The sequence below is a fragment of the Boleophthalmus pectinirostris genome, unplaced genomic scaffold, assembly GCF_026225935.1.
Source record: "Boleophthalmus pectinirostris isolate CB_2022bp ecotype Guang Dong unplaced genomic scaffold, ASM2622593v1 HiC_scaffold_12, whole genome shotgun sequence".
NCBI classification, from domain to species: Eukaryota; Metazoa; Chordata; class Actinopteri; order Gobiiformes; family Gobiidae; genus Boleophthalmus; species Boleophthalmus pectinirostris.
In genome coordinates this window covers 35,712,598-35,733,258 of record NW_026571018.1, presented here as the reverse complement: position 1 = coordinate 35,733,258, position 20,661 = coordinate 35,712,598, and the positions used below count along the sequence as shown (strand labels likewise).

The 20,661-nt window shown below is 42.4% G+C and overlaps 1 protein-coding gene across 7 annotated transcripts in view; it reads left to right on the top strand.

The window, feature by feature from the left end:
- tcf7 (transcription factor 7) overlaps positions 1–20,661 on the top strand; it is a 139,360-nt gene that overhangs the window by 73,654 nt on the left and 45,045 nt on the right. For all 7 annotated transcript variants that reach the window (XM_055148341.1, XM_055148339.1, XM_055148342.1 and 4 more), the window contains exon 4: positions 10,592–10,718. In XM_055148341.1, coding sequence (XP_055004316.1) covers positions 10,592–10,718 — 127 coding nt within the window. The remainder of the gene's footprint in view (positions 1–10,591; positions 10,719–20,661) is intronic.

Genomic DNA, 20,661 nt, shown 5'->3' with positions numbered 1-20,661 from the left:
TTTCTCGTCTCGGAGGAGGTTAAACATAGAGCGTTGGAGTAATTACGGGTTAAACGCATGCTCCCCAAATGTGCGTAAAAAAAAAACTGCCGGGGTAGAGAAAGCCACTTCAAGGCTAAAGCTAATTACCCCGAGGAAGAGGGCAAGAGGAGCGCTGTAATGTGGCCCGAGCGGCAGACAGGCAGCACGCAGCTCCACAGGCCCGTTTGAAGTCCAAACCCAAACTCACACATGTGTGAATATACATGTGCTAACAGTATGCACCAGGGGCTAGTGCTATCAAGACAAGATCAACTACAGGGCTGCAGTCGACTGAACACATTCTTGGTCGGGTAAAGACATAATGTGACAGATCGGTTAGTCGACTAAAAAGGGGGAGTGGTCATAGACTGTGTAAAAAAGTGGACTAAGCAAGTGTGACGTCACCCATTGTGTTCAACTCCAGTCAAATGACGCTCACGACTGTTATCAGTGTTGGAAGTTACTTTAAAAAAGTAGTGTTTGGTCATTACTCATTACTAGTTTAAAAAGTAATCTCTTATTTTACTTAATTACCCGCTATGGAAAGTAACATTTTACATTACTCGTTACTTTTTGGTGGTAAACTCCATCTAAGGCTAAATACCAGCACAGGACCGATAGTCGACAAGTACTGTCAGGGAAAGTTGAAAGAACTGAAGAGAGAGTTCAAGAGGACGTGAAACCGTTAAGAGGTAAATGGCTGGTGCAGTCTGTCTGGGGGATTCAACTCGGCGAGCAAGGGACGGCCACTCGGTGCGGGAGGATCCCCTTGAGGGACCTCTCCACGGGTGTCGCCGGCCCTCGCTTCCTCCGAGGCGGTGCGCCGCGACTGGCTCTGGGTCGGCCAGGAAAGGCTTGAGGTGAAGGCGGCACGGCGCTCCGGCTGCGTGCTTTACACCTCTTCCTCCTCTGCTGTGGGCCGACAGTCACACCGCCTACTCCTGGTGTGACTATCGACCAAGGCGGACTGTCCTCAGTGCTGCCACCAGGGCGGGGACCGGCTCACGTACACAGAAAAGTAACATTGCGCTGAACTGAATAGTAGTTACGTTACTGTTACTTTGTAATGCGTTACACCCAACACTGGCAGTTATAGGAACTTCTTTTACGTACAAAATTGCAAAGTAAAAACCCCAGGATCATGTAGAGTGGGTTAATACGAACATTTTAAGACCAAAATGACGAGGCTCACAGCAGCAGGTGCAGAGAGAGGGGCGACAATTTTTCCATTTTGAGTCCATTGGAAACAGAATTGATCGGGCCGGAATCTTACCTTACACATTTATTTTCATGGTTAAAGATTACAGGAGACTTTGGGGTTTCCGTTACATAAAAAAAAATCTGATTTCTGAGTGATTTCAACACCTTGTCTCCTGATTGGCTCTTTGGTTGCTATGATACTCGCCGTCAGATTTCCGTATATGGAACTTGGCTCCAAATTCGCCTCTACAACCTCGATGAGCTTCATTTGACTGGAGCTGAACGCTGCGCTCTTCTTTATACCGTCTATGAGCATTAGGCTGAGAGTATCACCATAGCAGCAGGTAAACAAACGAGTTACTGTGTGCGTTATTTTTTGTAACATGGACCTGCAGGGGGTCTACGCGGGGAAATGAGCCCAAGGCAAAAAATCGGATTTCTGAACATCCAGCTGTTTTTGATGAGAGACTGTTATTTAACACAAAGCCCATATGACCCCTTTAATAGTGTTTTTTTATTTATTTATTTTTTATCCACCTTATTTCACCCCCTCCTCTTCCTCCCTTCCCAAACCCACTCCTGCTCCGTTTTGTTCTCATGTATCTTTCCCGTTAAAACGACTGGGGTCTGATGTTAGCCTAGCCGCGTAGCATCAGGTTGGTCGTCGTGTTTGCTGTCGAAAGTGCGTCGGTTGTGTTAATGCGGTGTGCAGTGTGGGAGCGCTGCCTCACGCTGATAAGGTATTCACTTTGTGTCTCAGCAGGAGGGCCGCGCCGAGCCTCCAATCAAACGCACTGCTCCGCCGATGGTCCGCACTTATACAGCCAGCGCAGATCACACCGCCAACACCAGCATTTACAAAACTTTAGTCAGAAATATTTATTATGGTGGAGATCAGCAAATCTACACTTTCAAAGAGCTGGAGATGCACAAAATGTAAACAAATACAAAGTCTAAGGGTGAAGCAGGGCCACGGAAAACGAGTCTGCTGATTATCTAAATAAAATGTACTTTTCGTCTGGACTCAGCTAGGACTGAGCAAGGACTTACCCAGGTCTAAACCAGGTCTAAACCAGGTCTAACCAAGTCTAAACCAGGTCTAAACCAGGTCTAAACCAGGTCTAAACCAGGTCTAAACCAGGCCTAAACCAGGTCTAATCTAGGTCTAAACCAGGTCTAAACCAGGTCTAAACCAGGTCTAAACCAGGTCTAAACCAGGCCTAACCAAGTCTAAACCAGATCTAAACCAGGTCTAAACCAGGCTTAAACCAGGCCAAAACCAGGTCTAATCTCGGTCTAAACCAGGTCTAAACCAGGTCTAAACCAGGTCTAAACCAGGTCTACACCAGGTCTAAACCAGGCCTAAACCAGGTCTAAACCAGGTCTAACCAGGCCTAAACCAGGCCTAAACCAGGCCAAAACCAGGTCTAAACCAGGTCTAAACCAGGCCTAAACCAGGTCTAACCAAGTCTAAACCAGGTCTAAACCAGGCCTAAACCAGGCCAAAACCAGGTCTAATCTAGGTCTAAACCAGGTCTAAACCAGGTCTACACCAGGTCTAAACCAGGTCTACACCAGGCCTAAACTAGGTCTAAACCAGGCCTAAACCAGGCCTAAACCAGGTCTAAACCAGGTCTAAACCAGGTCTAAACCAGGTCTAACCAAGTCTAAACCAGGTCTAAACCAGATCTAAACCAGATCTAAACTAGGTCTACACCAGGTCTAAACCAGGTCTAAACCAGGCCTAACCAAGTCTAAACCAGGTCTAAACCAGATCTAAACCAGATCTAAACTAGGTCTACACCAGATCTAAACCAGGTCTAAACCAGGCCGAAACCAGGTCTAAACTAGGTCTACACCAGGTCTACACCAGGTCTAAACCAGGTCTAAATCAGGTCTAAACCAGGTCTAAACCAGGTCTACACCAGGTCTACACCAGGTCTAAACCAGGCCTAAACCAGGCTGAAACCAGGTCTAAAGCAGGTCTAATCTAGGTCTAAACCAGATCTAAAGCAGGTCTAAACTAGGTCTAAACCAGGTCTAAACCAGGTCTAAACCAGGTCTAAATCAGGTCTAAACCAGGTCTCACGTCACATCTCATATCATACTATGGTCAGTGAGAAACCAAACTGCAATGCATTATTTTTGTAAGTCTCGCAACCGTTAATCACAGTTTTTATCAGTACCACAGAACACACTTTCTACTTCAGGGGTCTTCAGTGTTTTTCATCCCAGGGACCCCAAACTAATGTGGAGCTGGAGCAGAAACCCTCTACTACAGAGGTCTTCAACGGGGGGGGGGGGGGGTCGCGACTCCTAGTGGGGTCATGGAAGTACTGCAACAGGGTCCTGAAATCTTTGGTTGATTAGACTTTTTTTTTTTTTTTTTTTCATTTTTGAAGTATGAGGATGAACTGGTTTTCAGTGGATTCTGGCTGTGCACTTATTCATCACGTCTGTTTCTCTCTCTTCATTCCTTCATCTCTCGCTCCCTGTCAAACTGCAAACACGTCGGCCCAGATTTTATTATTTTTTCTAGGCTACATGTGAAGAGTTCTGTTACAGCTTCACTTTTACAAACACTGGGAAGAGGTCAGGCAACTTTATTCCCCGGGCACATTAACCGGTCTCCGCACTCCAGAGCCAGCGGAGGGAGATGATGAAGGACTGATAATAAGAGGGAATGATAATATCTGGGCCGACGTGTTTGCAGTTTGACAGGGAGCGAGAGATGAGGGAGTGAAAAGCGAGACAGACGTGATGAAGGAGTGAACAGACAGAACCCGCTGAAAACCACTTCATCCTCATCCTTTAAAAATGAAGAAATATAGTTAAAAAAAAAAAGGTTTTGGGACCCTGCTTCAGTACCTTCTGTTCTACTGAAAAAACGTCATCCCTCTATTTCAGACCTGAGCTTTGTCCAGCTCCTGGGCCTTTGGTTGACTCTGACCGACCCGTTTATTATCATGTGGAATTACAAAATAAACATATGTTATCGTTTTACCTCATACATGGACTAAAGTTGCTTTTATTTTAGAGGTGTTTTTTCGTACCAGCTTGTCAAAACAATGCTATTTACTTTACTTGTTACAAAGAAATACGAGTCATATTATGCAGAATTAAGTTAAGCATTTTGGTCTGGCTCTCCACAATAGTTTCTGTTTCCCGTGGAAAAAAAGAATTGCTCACCCCTGCTCTATTTGTCGCTATCAGACTTGTCATTTTAATCTTAAAATGTTTGCATTAACCCACTCTACATGATACTGGGGTTTTTATTTCATTATGTTGTCCGTAAATCAAGATATGAACATTAATAACAGAGTCTTCTTTCTCCTGCTAACGTCAGCAACAGGTTTGATTGACAGCATTGCCTTGCAAATGCTTGCCTCCTGCCAAACCTGTGATACAGATGAAAAGGGGCATTACCTTTAACACCCTCTATCCTGACTGGCTAATTGATTGATTGATTGCTATGATACTGCAATAGCAACCAAATACATAAATTGGTTTGAAAGTCGCCACTATATCTGCCAGCCTCTGTGAGCTTCATTTGTCTGGAGCCGAACACTATGGGTGACGTCACTCAGTCCACTTGTTTATGTATTCTCTGATCACTTTGCTGTGAGCATCACCATAGTAACGGGGAAACAAATTAATTCGTGTGTATATGGTTTATTTTTTGTAACATGGACCTGCCAGGGGTCTGCACATGGAAATGAGCCCAAGGTTCATGTGTCATATTTACATTTGTCTAACTGTTCCCCCTTTACATACACACATACTAGTCAGGCTGGCGCCACCTAGTGCCCACACTCAATTTCATGTCTCTCCAACGACTAGGTCAGGAATCAGAATACACTAGACGGTTTGCAAAACCTCCAAAGTGCGAGATTGGGCACCAGCCAATCAGCGAAGAGACAGACATTCTGTGTTGGCAAAGAGAATAATGTTTGGTGAATTTCATCAAGGGGAAAGACGTTATTGTCCTTCTTCCTACAGGATTTGGGAAAAACTTAATATACCAGTTAACCCCGTTAGCGGCGCATTATATATGTCACGACCAAATAAATTAAATATAAAAAAGGACCTGTCTACCGTTGAGCGAACGAATTCTAACACTGTGAGGTCAGACGGTTTCTATGAAGTGAAACCGGCTGATGATTCAGGCTACACACGTACACATACAGAGCAAAAAGTGGAGTGTTAAAATTGACTCTCACAGAATTAATTTTAACTTTTTCTCAGGGTTAATATGAGTTCAATCTGTTTTAGAGTTAATTTAACATTTTTTGGACATGTTAATTAAGTAACACTGGGCCAAAATTCCTGTTTAACCCCAAAATCTAGAGTTATATTAATGTTTTGAGAGTAAACAGATAACACTTTGTAGGGTTATCCTGATTTAGCTAAACAAAATTACTCTGACACTTTATTTTAGTTAATTTAAGATGGAATTCTGTTCAAAACTGGTTCAGACTGGTCTTCTCTCGCGGGAGTTTGAAGTGGTGGATGGGAGGTGCCAAATTAACACTAGGGGAAGTTGAATTCACTTCAACCATATCAAGTCTGGCAAATAACCTCAACTCAAACCCCAATTTAACTTTCAGATAGTTCAAATAAGTCTTTTCGGTGTTAAAAACAACTGTGAGATATTTTACCTTGAAATTTTATGCTCATGCGTGCGTTGTGTCAGCACACATGCAGAACCCCGTCAGCGTGATGTCACCGTAAATGTGCCATCTCCAGACCATTTTATGACTCTTAATTCCATGGGCGAAGCTTCATGCCAGTCTGAGGCCTACCCGGTGCTCTTGTTGTAACTGTACTCTGCTTCTGCGTATGATCACAACTCTGAAATTACACAAACGTCTACACAAATCCACCCACCCAGTCCACAACGTTTACTGTGCCTCCCTGTGAGCCAAAACACAGCCTTTCTGTCCCAAATCAAACCACACAGTGTAGTTCAAACAGCAGTGTGCGGTTAGCGGCCTCCGGCGATGAAGAGCTAACCCTCCTCTACCTCATCTGCATCCCCAAAAACAGTCCAGCAGAACATCAAAGAAGATCAGGTCTACATCAAACACAGCGCTCCAGTCAGGTTTCAAACTGCATCAGTGGTACGAGGGTGGTTAAAAGTACTGAAAATCTGATTAAACTAGTATCAAAACTAGATATTGGACAGAAATTAAGCTTTCCTGAATAGTTTTAGAATGATCTTGAGTATAGTATAAGAGTATAAGTACAAGTATAAGAGCACATAGACTAGTATACGCCCTTGGACCACTATGGAACCAACCTGAAACATTGAGGGATTACACGCATATAAGACCACATGGGAATAAAAAAAGAAAATACTGTTATTAAAAGTTGAAAGAGAACATTCTGTTGTCTAAAACGTGATCATTGTAGTAACCGAATCAGTGCTGAGTATCGAGTCTATTCCCAATTTTATCGAGGTTTCCATTTCAGTATCATCATAACACTAGTGGGTACTTACACAGGGTTCTCACGGTCATGAAAATCCTAGAAAAGTCATGGAAATTTAGAGTACGTTTACACTGAAATAAATCCGCGCATCACCGTGTCACCGTATCGGAAACGATCTGCATCCGGACATGTAATTTCTGTGTCCACAGGCCTTCTCTATCCACACAGCTTTGAGCATATTTGTTTACTTTTTACAGAAATGAAACTTAAAACCACATGGCTCATTTGCATAAACTAAGGCTACGTTCAGACTGCAGGGCTTAACGCTCAATTCCGATTTTTTTTGTGAAATCCGATGTTTTTGCGAGGTCGTTCACATTTCCAATTAAATGCGACTTGTATGTGATCTCCTGTGTGAACTTTAAACGGCCTGAAAGTGTCCCGCATGAGCACTGGAGACACGACGACGTCAACCGCAGTGAGCGTGCTCTGTGTTTACAGAAATTGTCCAAACATGGACGCGAGCATTGAGCACCTGGCGATTTTAAAGTTCCTCTCGTACCAGGAGCTAGAACATGAACAACTTACTTGTTTTAAGGAGGAGATTGAGAAGGAGAAGGACGAGGTTTTTGGTCGTGGTGTTTTGTGGGACAGCGGCAGCGACATCCGTTGAAAGGAACGTGTGGATGTGGAGACGGAGCAAAGAGTGTTGAGTGGTGATGTGCTTCACTTCAGTGACACATAGTTCATTAACAATTTTCGCCTACTTCAGCGCAGAATAGTAACGTTTGTGTCTTGTTGATAACGTGTAGGTGGATGAATGCACTTTGGTCGTTCACACTGAAGTCGCATGTCAAAAGATCAGATATGTATCGGTTTCAGGAGCACATATCCAAGTGTCCTGGGTCACATTTGAAAAAATCAAATCTGTGTCATTAAAAGATCAGATACAGGTCACATAGAGGCCAAAAAATCGGATTTGGGTCACTTCAGGCTGCAGTCTGAACACAGCCTAAGTACTCAAAAAACAGCTCGCTCTTTGTGCGCTGATGTGGTTCAGTTTCTGTCGGACTAAAGGACACGACTCAGTGGAATATGAGTGTTCTTTCTGTGACAGAGGGGTGTTCTGCTGATGGTGAGTCTGTTCTGTGTTTCTGTCGTGTTGGAGATGGTTCATGTGAAACTTTTCAGAGATTATACATCTGCAGGTCGTACACACAGACACACGTTTATATGAATGGACATATATTCTAGCCTCTTAGCATTTTGGTGGTGAATTACTTTGCGGCACATAAACCTACATCAGTGTTTTCAGGCATCTACACAGTGCTGGATCAGATGTGTACTCAGATGAATTCATGGAAGCTGGCGGCACCAGATCATTCCGTCTCTGGAGCTGTTTTCGGATTAGTGTGGATGAGACTTGGATATCGTTACACCCCTAGTGAATATACTACTTTTTCCTTTAAAAATGTCTTGACAGGCCTTTGGTTCTGTAATAAACCAAAGAGTTAAGATCTAAAAATGCTTAATAAGTAATTTTCATTGGACTGAAACAGAGCAGAGGATCATGGTCTATGTAGTTCCCTCTGTTTCTTTCAGCTGTTGCTGCATGAAAACAATGAATTTTAGCAAAAAGACTTGTAATTTGATATATTGTGATGGTCCATGATATTACTGAGAGACTTCTAATGATGTGATATCACGATATTTTGATTATTGTTACATCTGTAGTCATTTGTTTAGGTAAAATACAGAAAAGCTGCTTAAAAATGACCAAAACACAAAGAAAATGTGACTATACTGACACATGTTAGTCGTAAATAAGTCATGACTGGGCCGAGCACAGAACAATTTTTCTTAATTACTGTATGTGCTCATTTCACAATTGTATTATTACCAGCCACCACAAACAGGGGGGTGTCACAGTTTTTGATTTTGTAAAGCTCGTCATCCTATACAAGCGGTCAAAATAAATCTACTGTTTACTGTCTGCAACTAATTATAAAACGTTTTACAGTCCGAAAATCTACTTGCTGTTTTATTACTGCGTTACTGTGACTGCAAAACTCCACTTTGGTCTCGTGTTGTGAAAAATGCTCATCTTGGTGAAGAATTAGAATTAGATCATCAACAGTCATTGTAGAGAGCAGTCCAACCCAATATTTGTTCAACTTAAAGTGTTGAAAATGCATGATATTGTTGACTTAAGTCTCCTCAAAATCATGTGTAAAGCAAAGTGCAGAGTGTCACCTGTAAATATTCAAAGACTGTTTGAGATGAGAACAAACCACTACAATTTAAAAGGAACCTACATGTTTAAAAAAGCCAGATTCAGAACCAAGGTTATGGAGCGAAGTGTCACTGTGAAACTGGGAGTTAACTTATGGAATAGTCTTGACAAAGAAATAAACGAATCAAGTACAATGACGGCATTTAAAAAAATACATCAAATCAAATGCAATGTGTATATATGAAAAAGAAAAGTAAGTTGTTGTGCATAAAAGTGAAGATTTATGTTTACAATTGATGAATAAGGCTACGTTCAGACTGCAGGATTTAACGCTCAGTTTGGATTTTTTTGTGAAATCCGATGTTTTTGCGAGGTCGTTCACATTTCCAATTAAATGCGACTTGTATGTGACTCCAGTGTGAACATTAAACGGCCCAAAAGTGTCCGGCATGAGCACTGGAGACACGATGATGTCAACCGCAGTGAGCGTGCTCTGTGTTTACGGAAGTTGTCCAAACATGGACGCAGCATTGAGCACCTGGCAATTTTAAAGTTTCTCTTGTACCGGAGCCAGAACATGAACAACTTACTTGTTTTAAGGAGGAGATTGAGAAGGACGAGGTTTTTGGTCGTGGTGTTTTGTGGGGCAGCAGCAGCGACGTCCGTTGAAAGGAACGTGTGGATGTGGAGACGGAGCCAAGAGTGGTGAGTGGTGACGTGCTTCACTTCAGTGACATGGAGTTCATTAACAATTTTTGCCTACTTCAGCGCAAAATAGTAACGTTTGTAGCTTGTTGATAACGTGTAGGTGGATGAATGCGCTTTGGCCGTTCACACTGAAGTCGCATGTCAAAAGATCAGATATGTATCGGTTTTAGGAGCACATATCCAAGTGTCCTGGGTCACATTTGAAAAAAATCTGATCTGTGTCGTTCAGACTGTCATTAAAAGATCAGATACAGGTCACATAGGGGCCTAAAAATCAGATTTGGGTCACTTCAGGCTGCAGTCTGAACGCAGCCTAATTGTACCTGAATTGAAATGTACTGATTTGAAATGTTTAGTAACCATCGGCGTAGATGGATTGTCTTGAAAAAGGAAAAAAGGGGCAGATAACATAAGATGACTCTTCTTCTTTCTGCTCCTTTTCGTTCATTTCTTGTGTGTTTTGATGTTGTGACACTGTTGATGTCTTTTTATACTTTATGAATGAAATAAATAAATAAATGAATAAATAAAATTAAGATAAGTGAGGAATAACTTTGGATCACTACAAACTGCAAAATGAAATCACTGCTTTGTCTGGAGCTTTGTTACACTTTGTTAGACAATATCTGACAAGAAAGAGCTGATTTTGGTTTTTCAATGAGTCATTGTCACCTTTTTGTTGAAAGTCAAACTCCTAAACACGACCACGAACGCTCGGACTGACCCCAAGCTCCTGAAAATGTGCTCTTTAAATCCATTTTGTGTTTCTGTTTGAGTTTAGAGACGATCTCAAAAAACGTTCTGAGAGGTATTGCTCATGTTTGTATCGTGTCTCCATGGCAACATCATCATGAACACAGAAATACACGTAGGACTCCCCCGGCGTGATGTCACTGTGAAGTATCGACCGGAGAAACGTGCCCTCTGAGTTAGTGCGATGACAGAAAGTGAAACCAAAGCTGAAAATAACTCGATTCTTCCTGTTTTGTTGTGTCGCAGTCGAACAAAGTGTCGGTGGTGCAGCAGTCTCACGGGATGCACCCGCTCACGTCGCTCCTGCCCTACACCAACGACCCGTTCAGCGCCAGCCCCCCGCACCTGCCCACCGACATGAGCCAGAAGACGGGTAAGGCTACTGCACCTGCCTGCACCTGCCCGTACATGCCACCTCGCTCCATCTCCCTCCTCTCTCTCTCTCTTCTTCCCTCTCCCTCTTTCCTCTCTCTCATCCTTTTGCGCTCATCTCTCTCCCTCCCCCTCCCATGTTCTCTTATTCCTTCCTCCTCTCTTTTCCCTTCCCCTTCCCCACCCCCCTCTCTCTCTCTCTCTTCCTCCTCCTCTCCCTCTTTCCTCTCTTTCGCTCTCATCTCTCTCCACCTACATTCTCTCTCATTCCTTCCCCCTTTCTTGTCTCTCTCTCTTATCCTTTCTCTGTCAACTAGCTCTCTCGCTGCCCCCAAATTCTCTCATTCCTCTCTCATCCCTCTCTCTGCCCCCACGGGAGAGAGACGGATGAGAGAGAAGGAGAGACCCTTCCCCTGTCTCTCCTTCTCTCTCTCTTCTTCCTTCCTTCTCCCTCTTTCCTCCGTCTCATCCTCTCTCTCATCTGTCTTTGTCTCTCTCTACTCCCATGTTTCTCTCTCTCTCTCTCTCTCTGTCTGTCTCTCTCCTTGTCTCTCCTTCAGCCCTTACCCTCCTTCCTTCTCTCTCTTCCCTCTGTCTCTCTTCGTCACTCTCCCTCTTTTTCCCACTCTCGTCCCTGTCTCCTCCCTTTCTCTCTTTCTGCTCCCACGTTCTCTCTCTCTTTCTCACTCACTCCTTGTCTCACCTTTCTGCCCTTCCCCTCTCTTCATCTCTCTCTCTCTCTCTCTCTCTCTCTCTCTCTCTCTCTCTTCCCTCTGTCTCTTCCTCCCTCTCATCTCTTTCTATCTCTATCTCTCTGCCCCCACGTTTTCTCTCTCTCCCTATCTCTCCTTTCTGCCCTTGCCCTCTCTCCTTCTCTTCCTCCCTCTCTCTCTCTTTTCCTCCCTCTGTCTCATCCTCCCTCTCTCTCTCTCTCTCTCTCCCTATCTCTCCTTTCTGCCCATCCCCTTTCTCCCTCTCTCTCTTTTTCCCTGTCTCTCATCACTCTCTCTTCTCTGCTCCCACGTTTTCTCTCTCTCTCTCTCCCTGTCTCTCCGTTCTGGCCTCCCGCTCTCTCCTTCTCTCTCTTTCCTCCTTCTGTCACAGGTGAGCCAACTGCACCTGTCTCACCTGTCTCACCTGTCTCACCTGTCTCATGTCTCTATTTTTATTAGTAATCTGCAGTTTTGTCACGATAGAAAAAAACGTAACACTCGATTTTGATGCTAAGCACAGACTCGATACCGATCCCGATACCACCAAGATCCATTAAATTACGTAAAGTGAGTAACGTAATCTGAATACTTTGGATTACTTGATTTTCTGTAGAGCAGCAAAGACGAGGAAATCTTCACATAAGATGTTTTGTCTGCTAAAAGAAAATAAAAAGACCAGACTTTACTGAACCAAATTAAAAATATTACTGATAGAAGAGGAGGAGAAACGGTCCGCGTGGCGTGGTTTAGTTCTGTTAACTCCTGTTTTAGTCCTGTTTTAGACCTGGTTTATATCTAGTTTAGACCTGGTTTTAGCCCCATTTTAGATCTAGTTTAGACCTGGTTTTAGCCCCAGTTTAGATCTAATTTAGTCCTGGTTTAGACCTGGTTTAGATCTAGTTTAAACCTGGTTTAGTCTTGGTTTATACCTGGTTTTAGCCCCAGTTTAGATCTAGTTTAGACCTGGTTTTAGCCCCAGTTTAGATCTAGTTTAGACCTGATTTAGACCTGGTTTTAGTCCTGGTTTAGTCCTGATTTAGACCTGGTTTAGATCTAGTTTAGACCAGGTTTTAGCCCCAGTTTAGATCTAGTTTAGACCTGGTTTAGACCTGGTTTTAGCCCTGGTTTAGACGTGATTTAGACCTGGTTTAGATCTAGTTTAGACCTGGTTTTAGTCCTGGTTTAGTCCTGATTTAGACCTGGTTTAGACCTGGTTTAGATCTAGTTTAGACCAGGTTTTAGCCCCAGTTTAGATCTAGTTTAGACCTGGTTTAGTCTTGGTTTATACCTGGTTTTAGCCCCAGTTTAGATCTAGTTTAGACCTGGTTTTAGCCCCAGTTTAGATCTAGTTTAGACCTGATTTAGACCTGGTTTTAGTCCTGGTTTAGTCCTGATTTAGACCTGGTTTAGATCTAGTTTAGACCAGGTTTTAAGCCCAGTTTAGATCTAGTTTAGACCTGGTTTAGACCTGGTTTAGTCCTGACTTATACCTGGTTTTAGCCCCAGTTTAGATCTAGTTTAGACCAGGTTTTAGCCTCAGTTTAGATCTAGTTTAGACCTGATTTAGACCTGGTTTAGACCTGGTTTAGACCTGGTTTAGATCTAGTTTAGACCAGGTTTTAGCCCCAGTTTAGATCTAGTTTAGACCTGGGTTAGACCTGGTTTAGTCCTGGCTTATACCTGGTTTTAGCCCCAGTTTAGATCTAGTTTAGACCTGATTTAGACCTGGTTTTAGTCCTGGTTTAGTCCTGATTTAGACCTGGTTTAGACCTGGTTTAGATCTAGTTTAGACCAGGTTTTAGCCCCAGTTTAGATCTAGTTTAGACCTGGTTTAGACCTGGTTTTAGCCCTTGTTTAGACCTGGTTTTAGTCCTGGTTTAGACCTGATTTAGACCTGGTTTAGATCTAGTTTAGACCTGGTTTTAGTCCTGGTTTAGTCCTGATTTAGACCTGGTTTAGATCTAGTTTAGACCTGGTTTTAGTCCTGGTTTTAGACCTGATTTAGTCCTAGTTTAGTGTCCGGCAATGAGTGGAATAATTAAAAAAAAAAAAAAAAAAAAGGGGAAAACAGGAAAAAACCACCATGTAATCCATTTATTTCAACAAAGTAACTGTAATCCAATTACCACTCACTGAAACAGTAACTGTAACTGAATACAGTTACTCATAATTTGTACTCTGATTACGTAACTCTGGTACATGTAATCTGTTACTCCCCAACACTGACAACCAGCACATATGTAGCCACCTCCCTCCTCTCCTCCCCCCCTCTTCTTCTCCTCCTCCGTGTGAAGTGGCAGCTCTGAAGTGGGCAAAAACCAGTCACAAAAGAAAAAAAAAAAAAAAAAAGAACAAGATGGAAGCGATTATAGCGCCGGTCGCACACACGCTTCTGCTCAGCCCCCGGTGCAGCCTGAGCGAGGAGCGCACCGCCGAGTCTGGGCCCCCGAACACAAAACAGCTAAAATAAAGAACATACAGGGTGTCCCAAAAAAATCTGACATTGTTTTAAAAGCAACAATTGAACAGTTTAGGTGCTGAACATCGTAAATTTATCATGGGACTGAAGAATTTGACATAGATTTAAAAGCAATTATCTCGAAAACTACTAATTCTAGCTCAGTGGCGGAGTTAACAGTTTGGGGGCCCTGGGTGAACTTGAGTTTGGGGCCTTCGTTTTGTATTTATATTTAACAAAATATTCATTGTCTGTTTTTTTCACATTGTTCATGAGACACGCACATCTTTATTTGAATTAGGTTGGATTGGAAACTTGGGTAACACTTTATAATAACTACACCTTATTTAGCCTTAATAAAGCATGAAGAAAGACTTAATTAATAATGATTCACGCTTAGTAACTACTTAATTACTTCCTGAATTAGCACTTAACTTGCACTTAATTCGCCTGTGCTGTAAATAGTTACTCATAAGCATTTCTTACTTAATTACTCATGAACTAACCATTTGTGTGTGCATTTTTAAATGTATATTTAAGTCCAAATTTGAGCATTTATTAATGATTATTAAGCCATGAGAGAATGATTTACTAGTAATGCATTATTGTTTCTCTGGAATTTGACCAACCTAAACAAATGCTTAATAAAGCATAATTAGTCTTCACTTTAGAAAAGCTCTCAAAAAGACTTAACTAACAGATAACAGCTGCCTGAATTATCACTGCATTGCATTATTAATAAATCATTTTCTCATAGCTTACTAATGATTAATAAATGCTCAAATGTGTACTTAAATATGCATTTGTAAACATGCAAATGGTTAGTTCATGAGTAATTAAGAAGTATTGAGTAACTATTAACAGCACAGGCGAATTAAGTGCAAGTTAAGTGCTAATTCAGGTAGTAATTAAATAGTTACTAAGCGTGAATCATTATTAATTAAGTCTTTGTTCATGCTTTATTAAGGCTAAATAAGGTGTAGTTATTATAAAGTGTTACCGAAACTTGTCTTATTATTTAGGCCGCCGACTAAATAACCAGAGCTGAAAGTAGTTTTATTTTGTTGCTAGTACAATTACATTTTTGTTTACATCCGACCATCAAGTCGACTAGTCCATTCTAACGTGAAAGAGCAGATGTTTTGACACTTAAAATAGATTTGACAATTAGATACCTTTTTGACGGTGTTTTCTTGTTTAAAAGTAAACTACTCTCATTTAATGTCATATCAATGCTACGTTTAAACTGAAACGAATCACCATATCACCGTATCAGAAACGATCTACATCCAGATACGTCGTTTCTGTGTCCGCAAGTCTTTGAGCATATTTGTTTACGTTTTACAGAAACAAAACTTAAAACCACATGGCTCATTTGCATAATCTAAACTCAAAAAACAGCTCACTATTGTGCACTAATGCAGTTCAGCTTCTGTCGTACTAAAGGACATAACTCAGTGGAATATGAGTGTTCTTTCTGTGACAGAGGGGTGTTCTGCTGATGGTGAGTCTGTTCTGTGTTTGTCGTGTTGGAGATGGTTCATGTTAAACTTTTCAGAGATTATACGTCTGCAGGTCGTACACACAGACACATGTTTATATGAATGGACATATATTCTAGCCTTTTAGTATTTTGGCGTTGAATTACTTCGCGGCACATAGACCTACATTTGCGTATCAGCGTTTTTAGGCGTCCACACAGTGCCGGATCAGATCTGTACTCAGATGAATTCATGGGAAGCTGGCAGCACCAGATCATTTCATCTCTGGAGCCATTTTCAATCAGATTAATATGGACAAACAGTGCATCTACAACGAAAACAACTCGAATATGTACCAATGTGGACGGGGCCTGAGAGAAAATGAAATTGCTCTGCGGCCTCAGCCATTAGTGGCACTGAGAACAGTTGGTTGGGGGCCCCACCAGGTTCAGGGGCCCTAGGCAACCGGACACTGTCTCCTAATGGTAGCGCCGCCCCTGTTTTAGCTCAGTGATGATGTTGATGTTGGTCTATCAGATCCTTTAGCCCTGAATAAGCATTTTTAATTTAAATTTTTGGTACCAAGTCCAAATTTGTTTGCCAGTTGGTGAAATTTTTCCAAATTTTGCATTCACAGTCTTGGGTGAGTGTGTGCAAGCAGATTCCAAGACACAAAATGACTCTCTCTTTGGGAGTGAGCACCTCAACCTGAAAACAGAACAAAAGTAAAACACTGAATATAAAATCTTGATCTGGTTCTCTACATTCTGTGAACATTTGAGATTATTTCAACAAGAACTTACAAAATGATTGGCCTGTGAAATGATGCCTGTACTGCACAACTTAATGTACACCAGCTTTCATTTTGTTTAAATTTCTTGCCTTAAAAGTCGCAAGGGTGTTTTTTAAGTCAAATGTAGCTTCGACTTGAGCGTTTTAAAGGGGCCAGTAAAAATCACATTGGATCTATTGTAGGGGATAGTACAAAGTATTTACAAGTATTTTTAGCACAATTTCAAAGTTTTTGGAGCATAGTGTGTCTATGAATCTGAATGACAAAAATTAAAAAAGGAGTTTCATTTTCACTTTGCCAAATACTTAAAGGATCCATATCACTTTATTTTTTGACTCTAAAGTTATGTGAAATTGATTTTGGAGTTTTTTTTTCATGGGTTAGTCAAACATGTGTGAATGAAGCAAAACACAACTCCAGGTCTGTTTTTGAGGAGGTAACAACATTCTAACATGACTTAAAGCTCACAAGACTCAGTTTCACATAAGATCAAACATTTAACCTTAATTATAACCTTTTTACTTTAGTTGTAATATTAGTTTAGGCTTTTTTTTTTAGACTTTTGAGTTGTACTTGTCTCTGCGACACGTCTAAAAATATCAAGACCTCCATGATCCTTCACCTCCTTTACAGAGCTGCGACTGTGTTTGTCCTGCAGCACCTGAACGCCTCGCAGGGTTCATGTGGAGGTCACTATGTCACATGACCCTCTCCTCTGCTCCTCTGATCTTCTCCTCTGCTCCTCTGATCTTCTCCTCTGCTCCTCTGATCTTCTCCTCTGCTCCTCTGATCTTCTCCTCTGATCTTCTCCTCTCCTCCTCTGATCTTCTCCTCTGCTCCTCTGATCTTCTCATCTGCTCCTCTGACCTTCTCCTCTGACCTTCTAACCCTCTCCTCTCCTCCTCTGATCTTCTCATCTGCTCCTCTGACCTTCTCCTCTGACCTTCTAACCCTCTTCTCTGCTCCTCTGATCTTCTCCTCTGAGTTTCTCCTCCTAGTTTAACCTGACCTTGTCTTATCTGTGTGACCCCGAGTGACCTGTGGACGTCCCCCTTCGTCTGTTTCTCTCTCTCTCTCTTCTGCGTCTCTCTCTCTCAGCCCCTCACCCCTTTGTTTTAGTCCTCTCTCTCTCTCTCTCTCTCTCTCTCTCTCTTCTCTCTCTCTCTCTCTCTCTCTATATATATATATATATATATATATATATATATATATATATATATATATATATATATGTATATATATCCCACCCTTTTTGTACTCACTTCCCACCCATCCCCCCTCTCCTCTCTCTCTCTCCTCTCTCCCCTCTTTCTCTACTTCTCCATACCCTCCTCCCTCCCCCTTTCCTCTCTCTCTTTTCTTCTCTCTTCTCTCCCTCTCTCCTGTCCTCTCCTCTCTCCTCCCTGTCCTCTCTCCTGTCCTCTCCTCTCTCCTCCCTCTCCTCTCTCCTCTCCTCCTCTCTCTCTCTCCTCTCTCCTCTCTCCTCCTCTCTCTCTCCTCTCCTCTCTCCTCTCTCTCCCTCTCGTCTCTCCTCCCTCTCCTCCCTCTCCTCTCTCCTCCCCTCTCCTCTCTCCTCCCCTCTCCTCTCTCCTGTCTCTCCTCTCCTCTCTCTCCTCTCTCCTCCCCCTCCTCTCTCTCCTCCCTCTCTCCTCTCTCCTCTCTCCCTCTCTTCCTCCTCTCTCTCTCTCCTCCTCTCCTCTCTCCTCCCTCTCCTCTCTCCTCCCTCTCGTCTCTCCTCCTCTCGTCTCTCGTCTCTCGTCTCTCCTCTCTCGTCTCTCGTCTCTTTTGTGCTCTCAGGTCGTGTGTGTATCTGGAGCAGGTGGGTTACTCTGTTATTAAGAACTGACTCACACAGACACACCTATGCTGTAAAACCAGGGCCTGGAGTCCTGACTAGACCCAATCTAGACCCAATCTAGACCTGGTCTAGACCTGGTCCAGACCTGGTTTAGGTATTGTTTAGTCCTGGTCTAGTTCGTGTTTAGAGTCCAGCAGCCCCTGCAGCATCAGTAGTAGTAGTAGTAGTAGTAGTAGTAGTAGTAGTAGTAGTAGTAGTAGTAGTAGTAGTAGTAGTAGTAGTAGTGTCTTTTTTTATTTTTTTTTTATTAAAAATATAAAAATAGAGTTAAAATGCGGTTGCCTTTTTGTGTTTGGGGAAATAATCGACTTTCTCCTCTAAACCCATGTGTTCAAAACAAAACTGTATCATTCATAACAAATGACAACAATAGAAAGATGACACTAAACCCCAGACCACAGAGTGTTATTGTGTATGACTGTACTGTACTGCACTTAGTGTACTATACTGTACTTAATGTACTGTACTGTACTGCACTTTATCTACTGTACTGTACTGCACTTTATCTACTGTACTGTACTGCACTTTATCTACTGTACTGTACTGCACTTTATCTACTGTACTGTACTGCACTTTATGTACTGTTCTGTACTTAATGTACTGTACTGTACTGCACTTTATGTACTGTACTTCACTGTACTGTACTGCACTGTACTATTATAGTCCTGGTTTAGTCCTTGTCTAGTCCTTGTCTAGTCCTGGTTTAGTCCTGGTTTAGTCCTGTTATAGTCCTGTTATAGTCCTGGTTTAGTCCTGTTATAGTCCTGGTTTAGTCCTGTTATAGTCCTGGTTTAGTCCTGTTTAGTCCTGTTAGTCCTGTTATAGTCCTGGTTTTAGTCCTGGTTTTAGTCCTGTTATAGTCCTGTTATAGTTCTGGTTTAGTCCTGCTTTAGTCCTGCTTTAGTCCTGCTTTAGTCCTGGTTTAGTCCTGTTATAGTCCTGGTTTAGTCCTGGTTTAGTCTTGGTTTAGTCCTGTTATAGTCCTGGTTTAGTCTTGTTATAGTCCTGTTATAGTCCTGGTTTAGTCCTGTTATAGTCCTGGTTTAGTCCTGGTTTAGTCCTGTTTAGTCCTGGTTTAGTCCTGTTATAGTCCTGGTTTAGTCCTGGTTTAGTCCTGTTATAGTCCTGGTTTAGTCCTGGTTTAGTCCTGTTATAGTCCTGGTTTAGTCCTGGTTTAGTCCTGGTTTAGTCCTGGTTCAGTGTGCACTTTCACTCTGCGGTTGTAGACTTGCGTTGTGACTCATATCAAGACCTGTGACATAAATACTTCCTTTCTAACGCATCATAACAAATCAGTAAATGTTATTAAAATGTAGGTAAATTCCAGTTAAAAGTGCCTGAAAACTTTTGTTCTTTCCGTTTTCGATTTCCCCCGAAAAATTTGGACCAAAAATTTGCATCAAAACTAAACTAAGACGACAATAAGAGTCAACTCAGAAGTGTCCCAGATGAGAGGGGCAACAGAACGTGAGCGATTAGACGACAGGGAGTTTACACTCACTGTGAAGACGACTATTATGCAAAATACATTTTCTGGAACTTTCGATCATTTTATTAACACTGTTCTGAGTGTTATGTCATCAAAAACAACCCTCAAGAGGTTTTATCTTCTGTGCATACTGGTTTAGTCCTGGTTTAGTCCTGGTCTAGACCATGTGACCAAGTCTAAACCAGGTCTAAAACAGGACTAAAACAATACTAAACCAGGTGTAAACCAGGTCTAAACCAGGTCTAAACCAGGACTAAACCAGGACTAACTACACCAGGACTAAACCAGGTCTAAAAAACCAGTTCTAAACTAGGACTAAACCAGGTCAAAATCAGGTCTAAACCAGTTTCTAAACCAGGTAAACCAGTTTAAACCAGGACTAAACCAGGTCTAGACCAGGATTACTAAACTAGGTTTAAACCAGGTCTAAACCAGGTCTAAACTTTGACTAAACCAGGACTACATCAGGTCTAAACTAGGACTACACCAGGTCTAGACCAGGCCTAAACCAGGTCTAAACCAGGTCTAAACCAGGTCTAAACCAGGACTAAACCAGGTCTAAACCAGGTCTAAACCAGGACTAAACCAAGACTACACCAGGTCTAAACTAGGACTACACCAGGTCTAAACTAGGACTACACCAGGTCTAAACTAGGTCTAAACCAAGACTACACCAGGTCTAAACCAGGACTAAACCAGGACTAAACCAGGACCAAAGGACTGCATGGATAATAAAACCTCTCCAGGCATTTTATTCCTGGTTTAGTCCTGGTTCAGTCCTGGTCTAGTCCTGGTCTAGTCCTGGTTTAGTCCTGGTTAGTCCTGGTCTAGTCCTGGTCTGGTTTAGTCCTGGTCTAGTCCTGGTTTAGTCCTGGTTTAGTCTTGGGGGCGTGGTGGTGACACAGGGCTACACAGGCGGGACAGTCCACATTCCTGTCCTTTAGATTTACGACCTCCACCTCTCTGTCTCCTCCTCTCCTCTGTCCTCTCCCCCCTCTCTCTCTCTCTCTCTCTCTCTCTCTCTTCCCTCCTCTCCTCCTCTCTCTGTACAGTTGTAGGGAGTATTATCTGTCTCTCCTCCCCCTATTCTCCCCCATCTCTCCTCTTTTCTTTTATATCGCCCTTCTCCTCTCTCTCTCTCTCTTTCTCTTT